We start from the raw sequence: 10,567 nt of genomic DNA, 5'->3' as shown, positions 1-10,567 counted from the left end.
TTTGTCATAGCAATGATTTATTTATAACATAAAGTAGGTTATAATATATATATAATAATTATCTATGAGTTATTACAGCTGCTTATAGCAGTGTTTATAGTGCATTATACATTATACATGCACATTAGAAGCAGAAATGTTTAGATAATGATATCTCTGAGATACAAAAAAAGAAAAAAATGGGGTTACTGTTTGTCAAAATAGCACTTCGCTCAGAGATTGTTTCGATATCGATCACCATTTCGTCACACTGTTAGAGATTTATGAGTGTTCCCTTCTGTTTCTGTCCTCCCTTGGCTGAAGTGTCCCTGTCACATGTGCAGTGTCACAAACACTGCCTCTCCGCACACGGGACACTTCCGGCAGCGTCCACCGGGGGGCGCTGTCCGTCCCTGCAGCTCTGCCTGGTTCAGACGGACTTCCTCCTCTTGCCGAAGACGTTGTTGATGAGCTTGGCCATGGACTTGGAGCCGCTGTAGCGCCGGCGGTCGGTGCGGTGCTTCAGGTGCTCCATCACCTGCCGGATGAGCCTGGTGAAGAGGCCGGAGATCTCCTGGTGGTCCTCGGCTGCGGACACCTCCTGGAAGTGGCACCTGTTCTCCCGGGCCAGGGCGCGGCCCTCCTCCTCGCACACCTGCCGGGCGTGGCACAGGTCCTGCTTGTTCCCCACCAGGTAAACGGGCACCTCCGCCTCACTGTCACAGACAGGAAACAGGAGTCATGAGGCTGTCTGCGCTGCTTAACCTTCCACCAGAGCGGTTCAGTCCTGTACCCAGGGATCCACTGGATCCACTAGATTTCACTGTAGATCTACATGCAGGGATTCATTGGATCCACTAGCTTTCACTGTAGACCTGCATCCAGGGATCCACTGGATCCTCTACATTTCACTGTAGACCTGCACACGGGTCCACTGGATCCGCTAGCTTTCACTGTAGACCTGCTCACAGGGATCCACGGGATCCACTAGATTTCACTGTAGACCTGCACACATGGATCCACAGAATCTGCTGGCACAGGGAACAGACAGTGAATTGTCTCCACAGCGCTGCTGTCCTGCTAGAAAGTCTGTTTTGTGGAATGTCAAACTATTACAGACCCGTTTCATGAAAAATCCCTGAGCAGGGGTGAAGCCTGACAACCTCTGAAGCTTTGTTTGCATGCGCAAGAGTTGTAATTAGCACCAGCTGTACCAAATGGCATTTCCACTTGGCATCCTTTCCAAATGGCTTTCTTGTAATAAGTTGTTAGAGGAAAACTTGAACAAAAGTCCTGCTTTCATAATATCGTAATTAATGCGCAAGGGAAGAAATTGGACACAAGCCATTACGGGGTCGATTCGATTGAGTGGTAGAACTCATTTAACCACATAATTAACTTACACACGCCCAGAGGCTTCAAATCCTGCAGATTGGTTTACTAGGCCTTGTTACGTGGCAGGCGGTGGCTCTGTGTGCGTCCGAGCTCAGGCCTATTCCTGTGTTTACCCTCTTATTAAAACATTTCACAGACTGATACTTTTGGACCCGTGACTGCAGCCTGGCTCTAGACCTACAGTCTCAAACTCTGGGTTATCAAAATCATCAAATGTGTACCCCTCGTTTCCTCTGTGGGACGGTCCCAAGGGTTGTGGTGGGGTCATAGTTCAGTCACAGTGGGGTCACAGTGGGGTCACTAGGGGGTCGTTGGGGTCACTCACCCCTTACAGGTGTCTGTGCGGGCCTCTTTGATCTGGCGCAGGATGTGTTTGGCGTTGAGGAAGGATGTGAGGTCACTGATGTTGTACACCACGATGAAGCCGTCCGCCCAGTCCACCGGCTCCTCTAAGATGCATCTGGCCTCTGTACTCTGGGATGGAGGACAGTAGTAATAATATTGTGTTTTACTGAATGAATGAAAATAAGGACCTGGCCTCCTTCCACTGCCCCATTGCTATTGAGAAGTGAATGATAATGGGAATGCAGTGAAGCGTTCTCTTTCTTTGTCTCTCTCTTCTCTCTTTTTCTCTCTCCATCTCTCTGGCTTTCCTCTTTCTCCCTCTCCCCCCTTCTCTTCTTCTGCAGCATATATGTGTGTATGCGAAGTGTGTGTGTGTGCGTGTGTGGGAGTGTGTGTGCGTGTGTCTGTGTGTAAATGTGCATGTGCATGTGTGTATGCGAAGTGTGTGTGTATGTGTGTGTGTGTGCGTGTGTGTGTGTGAGGAGAAAAAACACATACCTGAGAACATGGATCAAAAACCTCCAGGTTGAGCTGCCTGCCATCAATGGAGAGTCTTTTATGATACAGGGAGTCTGAAATAGTACAGGGTGATGGGGAGATGTTTTACTACACAACGCAAACTAGCTCAGAAATAACTGGACAGATAAATAGGAGTACTGAGGACTTTTTAGTCTTGGGATGAAGAGTGTGTTTTTGGGGTACACTCACGCTTGTGTGTTTTTGGGGTATGCTCACGCTGGCGTGTTTGTGGGGTACACTCACGCTTGTGCATTTGTGGGGTACACTCGTGCTTGTGTGTTTTTGGGGTACACTCACTGGCGTTGGAGGCGTACTCCCCGATGAATCTCCTGGTCAGAAACCTCACCAGCACAGCTAAGGAAGGAAAGAGCCACACCAGGAAACTGTTTCATATCCACCTAATCTAACAGCAGCACAAACAACCGCTCTGACTGAGCCAAATAATAATAATAATAATAATAATCATCATCATCATCTATAATAATTAATGGCTTGTATTTATGTAGTGTTTTTTTCTGACACTCAAATCACTCTTCAGTGATGAGGGGGAAACTCTCCTCAACCACCACCAACGTGTAGCACCCACCTGGGTGATGCACGGCAGCCATTTTTACACCAGAATGCTCACCACACATCAGCTGAGGTGGGAAAAACGGGAGCCATTTTAACCAGTTAAGCTGGGGTTGATTACGTGGCAGGTTGAGAAAGCCAGAGAGACCCACATGCTCATGGGATGGGCTCTCTATGGAGTGAGCATATATCCAGCTTTAGATGTTTTTTCTTCCTCCATAAACATGATCTTACTGCTTCCTCTTTCCTATATGAAAATATTTCAGGAATGAAGTTGCTGAAGCTGGTTCTCATGAATTTTTTTTTTGTAGGGGGTGGGGAGTGTAGTTGTTTTTGCCCCACCCCCTGCCCCCCTCTAATCTTTCCCATATCCTACTGTAAATGCTGAGATAACTCTTGTCCCATGTTTTTCCACGAAAAAAAAAACACACTTTAACAGCTAGCAGGGCGAAAACAGTGGCCCACTGTGCTGTTAAGGCTCCTCTTCCCTGTTGTGATACAGCATTGAACTCTGGGTAATGTCATGTCTGATATTTATCAGCGCTCAGCGCACTTCCCCACACCCACAGCCACAGCGGCTGTCTTAGCATCAGCATCACATGACCTCACCTCTCTGAGTGAACTTCCTTCACCTGTAATCATACTTGAGAAACAAAGCAGATGTCCTGTATGAACACGGCACATCGTACTCTCACATAGCGGTGCCTCGCATAACCCTAACCCTGACCCCAGTGTACATAAACACACTCACGGTAGGGCAAGGATTATCACCCTAACCCTGACCCCAGTGTACATAAACACACTCACAGTAGGGGAAGGATTATCACCCTAACCCTGATCTCGGAGCCCATCCGCTAGATCAGAATTAAAATTTTGATTTTGCCTCTGGGGGCCGATGCGAAAATCAATGAATCGCGAGTACCCCCGCTACGGCAGCAGATGTGGGAATATGATATCCGCCCAAGGAGCGGAAGTCATGCCGTGTGCGTAGTCCGATGGGCAACTCTTTGAATGACAACGCATTGGAGAATACAGGTTAACTTTTCAACAGGATTATTTCGCAAATTAGCAGTCCAGCCCTAACCCCAGTGCACTACATGAGCACACTCGCTGCACTGAGTAAAGATCATCACTCTGCACTCCAGTGTAAAGAAACACATCCTGGTATTTTTCCAATGTTTCTGTAACAGCTTGTGATGTCACATTATAGCCTCATCACAGAAGATCTTTTCCTCTGAACGGCATCTTCACTAGTGTAAAGAAAGCACACAAACGTACAGTACAGTATTTCCCTCACTAGTGCAAGTGACACACGCTGGTTTCCACAAAGTTGTCCCAGTCCTGCAATGCCCCCTCCCCTCGACCCCCCACACTCACCTGATTTCCCCACGCCTTCACTGCCCAGCAGGGCCAGCTTGATGTCGTTCATGTCTCTGAGTGGGAGCTCTGTGCTCGAACCCTGAGCCCTGCACAGTGTGCCCGAAGGCTGGGGAGGGCAGGGATTATGTGTGTGAGACACACACACACACACACACACACACAGCACCCCTCCCACTGGCAGAGCTCAGCGTTGGGTTACTCACAGGTCACTCTACCAAGGAATACCTTTAGCTTTTCTTTCTCTCTCTGCACTGCTCTTTTTCTCTCCCCCCTTCTCTGCTTTCCTCTCTTCCCCCACCCCCTCTTTCTCTTGTCCGCTCTCTCTGTCTCTGTTCCCCTCCCCTCTTGCTTGCTTGATTTCTCCATGCTTATCTCTTTCTTGGTCTCTCTCCCCCTTCACTTTCTCTCTCTCTACCATTCTCTGCCTCTCTCCACTCTTCTCTCTCTTTCTATCACTCTCTGACTCTCTCTATTCTTCCCTCTCTCTCTCTCTCTTTGTGTTATTTAATACAGGGTTTTTCTATAATTGAAATGCACCACTGAACTCTACTGTCTTCTAGGGGAAAATAACTCAAGTTAGGATATTTATAAATAATGTTGTTCTTATCAGAATTTTTTTTTAATTCAGTAACTTACCATAAAAGAATGCATATTTTACAGTAATTCTATATTACTACTACTACTACTACTACTACTAATAATAATAATGTTTGGCTGTCAGAATGATTTTTTTACTATTTCATAGCTTTACCAGGGTCCCACGAAAATTCTTATCTGCAGTCTATTACTATGCATTCCAAACTTTTAAAACCTTGGTGATACTTTCTCTCAAAATCCACCAGTGTTATATTGGGTGGACACCAGTCTGGAAAAGAAAAAACAATCAATACTTCATAAATCTTCCAATTAATAGAGATGTAAATACAAAAACATTCCAGGTATGAAATGAAACATTCCAGAATGTCTTCAAAGCTTTGGGCTTATTCTGACAGTGGAAAGTAGAAGAATATTATTTCCACATTATTCTTCTAGACAAATACATACAGCCACTCAATCCACAAAGCTCAATTTCATGGACTGTTTCACAAGTCCAAAAGAAATCATTTTGTTTGTGTTCAGCACCGATTGGGGATGTATTTTTTTCTTCCCAAGTCCCTTGTTTTTTATCATACAGTGGCTTCAGTAAATTGTTCTGTTATTATCTTTTTTTTTTGTTTGTTTTTTATTATTGATTGAAAAGGCACTGGCTCTTTTCAAGAACAAAGGCAGGCACCACACCGGGGTTTTAGTACGGCTGCCAGTTTATGCCATGGATAAAACTGTTTGGTTGATTTTCGCTGTTTAAACCAGCTTGGCCCAAGTAAGCGAACGCAGTGTGGCTACCCAGGGGAAGGGTCCAGTGTGCGGTGTGTAGCATGCTCATATTAGGATGTGGCTCGCAAAGAACGTTTCTCCTAATAAGCGAAAATTATTGTGGGTAAAATAGCATTATCAGATTCAGTACAGATTGTATCGGGATGGAAAATATTCACCTTCATCACACTTGGGAAATTATGAGCTCTGTGATCATCCTTAAGAATTACATAGAAGGGAAGGAGCACACAAGAGCAGTTTGTGTTTTGCATGGATACGAGCAACTGATTGGTTTGTGTATAAAGGTGACTTTAGCAGCACTAGAGGGGGGTAATTAGCTTGTAATTACCAACCGGTTGAGTCTTTTCGACCAGGAACTGACTCGATATCACGGGTGTGGTCCAGCGCTCAGGTGAGACAAATCCCCTCTCAAATCCGTGTCTACAGCATTCCTACTAGCACACTACTGGCCCTTTCAGTCTTCGCAGTATTTTTAGTATTTTTTTTCCCGGGGGAAAGCGCTAAGCAATGCTAGAAACACCCCTGGGTCAGTTACAGGTGGTGGAGTCCCGAGCTGAATGGGGCAGGAGAACATGGACCTGCCCCACACCCTTCGACCTGCTGTAGGTCAACCTCACACTATCGGTAGGTGGAGAAATACAGAGGAGTTAAAACTGCGGTGCCTGGCCTGGGCACACAGGGAGCTCGGCAACAGCAGGAAAGGGACTTTTGAATGGCTTAGTGCCGTGAAATAAAACCGGTTCAGTCTAGGGAAACGGTGGAAATGGAAATATGGCAGCCTGTTTATTTGGCTTGGGCATGCTCGCTGTACACAGCTATGAGTGGTGGACCCTGGCCCATCCTGCACCCTGTTAGGCTGGACCTGAAGTATTTGCGCTTTACTTGTAAAAACGCCATTCCTTAAAAGGCAATTTATACAAATACTGAACTGGAAAACAAACCCTAAATTTATTGCGATGTTATTGATATAGACGGTGGAGTGGTTGTAAACATAAAGAAGCCAATAAATAAGATAACAGGACCGGGTCAAAACCTAGTATATGGCTGGACTGGCCGACCAATGGTGTGACGTCATAACTCGGCTGACCAATTATAGTGTAACTTCATCACTCACTCAGTCACTCACTCAGTCAGTCACAGAAATTTGCCTTTGTAGGGCTGGCCCCGCTGTTTGGCTGTCCAGCCAAAAAAAAAGAATAACAATAAAAATTATGTGGTTATTCTGATCCATTAAAAGAATAACCACATTATTGAGCCATTATTAATATGTTGGTGGTTGTAGGTTGTTGGCAGTTGGCAGTTATTAGTAGGTTGGTGTTGGTAGGTTGTTGGCAGTTGGAAGTTATTAGTAGGTTGGTGTTGGTAGGTTGTTGGCAGTTATTAGTAGGTTGGTGTTGGTAGGTTGTTGGCAGTTATTAGTAGGTTGGTGTTGGTAGGTTGTTGGCAGTTGGCCATTATTAGTAGGTTGGTGTTGGTAGGGTTAGGGTTGTTAGGTGAATACCAATAGGCTAGTGCTAAAAGGCTGGTCAGAAAGGGAATTCAGCACCAACAGAGCAATAAGGTGAAATGCTAGTGTGCTGAGAAATAAACAGCAGTAAGAGCCTGATGGGACCGCTCTTACTGCTGGCGGGGGGGGGGGGGGGGGGGTGCTGTTAGATTTCTGTATCTTCACAGTGGGGGGTCAGCAGGAGAGTACAGCTGTTATATCTCTCTTACGGTATCACTCATCCCTCTACCTCTCATACCTGTGTGGGCAGTTACCTGAGGTTTGGTGTTAATCTTCTGTACAGTTTGACCATTGTGTAAGCAAGCATGCCTCAAGTGTGGGAGTTAAATTCCATTGTTTGAATTATGCCATCCACATAGCCCAGCGTGTCCTAGCTGCATACTAGCATTAAGGGTTTATATCCAGAAGAGCTCATATACTGTCCAGACTGGCTTTACCTACATCTGTGAGCACAGCTGGTCTTAATGCACATGATCAAACATCACATGCCTCTAACATTACGCATCTCTCTCCCTCTCTCTCTCCCTCTGCCCCATCTCTCTCTCCACCTCTCCTATCTGTATCGCCCATCTCTCCCTCAATTCTCCCTCCCACCTCTCATCTCTTCCTGTCTCTCCCTCTACCCCATCTCTCTCTCCACCTCTCCTATCTGTATCGCCCATCTCTCCCTCAATTCTCCCTCCCTCCCTCCTCTCATCTCTTCCTGTCTCTCCCTCTACCCCATCTCTCTCTCCACCTCTCCTATCTGTATCGCCCATCTCTCCCTCAATTCTCCCTCCTACCTCTCATCTCTTCCTGTCTCTCCCTCTGCCCCATCTCTCTCTCCACCTCTCCTGTCTGTGGCGCCCAGCTCTCCCTCAATTCTTCTGCTTCCCTTTCATCTCTCTCTCTCTCTCTTTCTCCCTCTCCCCACCACACACCTCTCCCCCCCCCCCCAGTGTGCCCTATCGCCCTCACATGCAGAGCACGGTGTCCCTCTCACTATGAGCCTAATATGAAACAGACACTGGAGGTTTCAAACACAGTTGTGTTGCTGGCTGTAGCTAGTTGGGAAATGTGCATTCTGTTCTGGGATAATTCTTAAGCTGAAGGGTGATCAAAGTGGGGGTTATAGGGAAGGTAACAAATTACAGCCATTCTTGGAGCATGATTCTCTCCTCACAATTTAAAACAATGCGCTAACAAAGAGCTGGCTAATATCAAGCCCAGCTGTGTGCGCTGAATCAATGAAATGCATGGATATTGGATATTAGGCAGGTCTGATATTACATGAACCCTGGATTTTTAAGGAAGCCACTTAAAAAACCACAGTTTAAGCAGATGAATTCTACAAAGAATCAATCAATCAATCAATCAATCAGTCAAACTAACTTTATTTATATAGCACTTTTCATATATTAAAATATTTGGAAATATATGGAAATATTGCAACAGAGACTAATGCACAGGACAGAGATAAATACAAGAGTACAAATAAAATAAGATGAAAATCTAAGAATAAAAATAAAAAGTAAAAAAAAAATTACAAACAATTGATTGCTACTCATAGAGGCAGAATAAGCTAAATATATATAACAGACATAACACAACCTAGTTAAAAGGCAGGCTAGAAAGATAGCTTCGGAGTTTGGGCTGAAAAATGAGAGAATTTTCTACTTTCCTCAGATCGTGTGGGAGAATGATTGAGATGAGAACTGAGCCAGGCCTTTAAAGGACAGACACAGCGTCATATCCACCATCCACCGAGTGGGCAAAATATTCCCAGTTCTGTTTGTAGCGCTTGACTGCTCAGAAATGGCCGGTATTTTGGTATTGTGCTGTACTTGGTAGTAAGTGCATGTAAAATAGAAAGATTATTGCCTCCCTATTTTTGCTGTGTGAACCACATAATGACTACCACTGGTCTAGTCTGTAGGCAAACGATAACTGCTAATGGGTCCAATGGCCTCTTTTCTTGCATTTATATATTCCTAAATTCTTGTAGCCACTCCCATTTTAGATGATTTATATTTTTAAATTTATTTGGCAGAGGCTTTTATTCGAAAGCGATGTACAATAAGCGCACGCCGAAGGTCATCGGAACGACAGGTCCATGTACTGTATATGGAATATTTTCACAGACCTTTTATGGGCAGGCATTATGACGTCATCCAGGTTGGCTGCAGGGAAAGCCAAACCCTGGGGCTTGTGACCCATCAGTAGTGCAGACAGCATGGCGAGGGGGGGGGAGGGTTGTGGTGGGGGGTGCTGTGGGTTTAGTAATGTGGGGCTCCCTCCCCCCCCTCCCTCCCCCCTCCCCTTTCCCATACAGGTCTCGTAACACTATCCTGGGGTTTTCAGATTCATTTTGCTCGCTGCAGGCCAACGCAAACATGCCAACGTTGTTATCCCTCTTCCCCAGCGCGGTATTTCAGGCATCGCCACCAGCCTTTTCCATTGCCGCTTAATCACGGCTTTTTATTCATTTATTTATTTATTTTTTTTCAAAAGAGCCTAAATTGAATTAGCTGGAGAACCGGCTTGGAAACACAATCGGTGGAATTCAAAAGGGGGGGCCCCTGCAGGTCCCCTTCCTGTCATCATGTCAGCCCTCCCCAAAATGGGCTCTAATGGAACATTATCTCTAAAGCGAACCGTTTAAAAAGCATAAGAACGAGCGTAGCCCCATCCTGCTCTCTGGGGACCGCACGTAGAGTAAACACGACGGGGGAGGTCTAATGTCACATGACGCATTGTGGCGGGTTTGTTGATTTTTGCTTCAGATACTCAAACACTTAAAACTTACCGGTAGTTGAAAATACATAAATCACAGGCCTCACCTCTGTTTACTCAAAGGCAAGGTAATATGAGCGTAAATCTGTTTCAGCTTTTAACGCGTGTTTACTTGTTTTAAAGTATATTACACTGTGGGTTTACACTGGGTTTTAAAATGTCTCTCTGCACAGGGTATGTTGAAATACAGGCATTACCTTTCCTGAATGTTGTCATCTCTACTAATTCACTCGCTTGATCATTCCAGGAAACTATTTATATTGCAGTAACTTAATTTAAAAAATAAAAAATAAATAAATAAAAACAGTTTAAAGAAAGAGCAGCCCTGGAATGCCAGCTGAAGCTCGTGCTCAGTCCCAGCACATCACGTCCTATCTGGGGAAGTCAAAGAAAAATAAGTTGAAGAACAATTTTTTTAAATTTGAGGAAAATCAAACACTAGAGGACAGACTTGGAGACTGACACAGGACACCTACTTCAGCTGCAACCCCATTCTGTCAGGAATCAAGCCTTTGTAGACTTTTTATTCATAAATGCCTTAAAAGCTAGATACATGTATTTTGGCCACAAAATGACAAGGTTAGGCTGATGTGGAATGTAAGATCAAATTTACTGGGTTCAAATAGGAATTGACCATTTCTGTAGCTCCACAAAGTAATTCTAATAAAAACATGTCAAACCATCCAAGGGATACAACAACAAAAACTTAAAAAAAAACCAAAAAAA

General features: G+C 45.0%; 1 protein-coding gene across 1 annotated transcript; it reads right to left on the bottom strand.

The window, feature by feature from the left end:
- Positions 1-277: 277 nt before the first annotated feature.
- Positions 278-4,266, bottom strand: LOC118215710 (ras-related and estrogen-regulated growth inhibitor-like protein). The gene is made up of 5 exons (XM_035396672.1): positions 4,186-4,266; positions 2,536-2,592; positions 2,218-2,291; positions 1,700-1,848; positions 278-695 (listed from the first exon to the last, which is right to left on the bottom strand). Exons 1-5 carry the CDS (start codon positions 4,235-4,237, stop codon positions 410-412), a joined length of 618 nt encoding a protein of 205 aa, XP_035252563.1. The 5' UTR covers positions 4,238-4,266; the 3' UTR covers positions 278-409.
- Positions 4,267-10,567: the final 6,301 nt, after the last annotated feature.

This window comes from Anguilla anguilla, chromosome 16 (genome assembly GCF_013347855.1).
Source record: "Anguilla anguilla isolate fAngAng1 chromosome 16, fAngAng1.pri, whole genome shotgun sequence".
Taxonomy (NCBI): Eukaryota; Metazoa; Chordata; class Actinopteri; order Anguilliformes; family Anguillidae; genus Anguilla; species Anguilla anguilla.
The sequence above is the reverse complement of the archived record's forward strand: the minus strand, read 5'-3'. Positions and strand labels throughout refer to the sequence as shown.

Bases quoted from the DNA above. Each gene is read 5' to 3' on its own strand.
- LOC118215710 (XM_035396672.1), bottom strand. From the start codon at position 4,237: ATGAACGACATCAAGCTGGCCCTGCTGGGCAGTGAAGGCGTGGGGAAA. The intron at 1,849-2,217 runs GTATGTGTTTTT...CCTCCATCCCAG, and splicing joins TTTTTGATCCATGTTCTCAG to AGTACAGAGGCCAGATGCAT. The intron at 696-1,699 runs GTGAGTGACCCC...TGTCTGTGACAG, and splicing joins CGCACAGACACCTGTAAGGG to TGAGGCGGAGGTGCCCGTTT.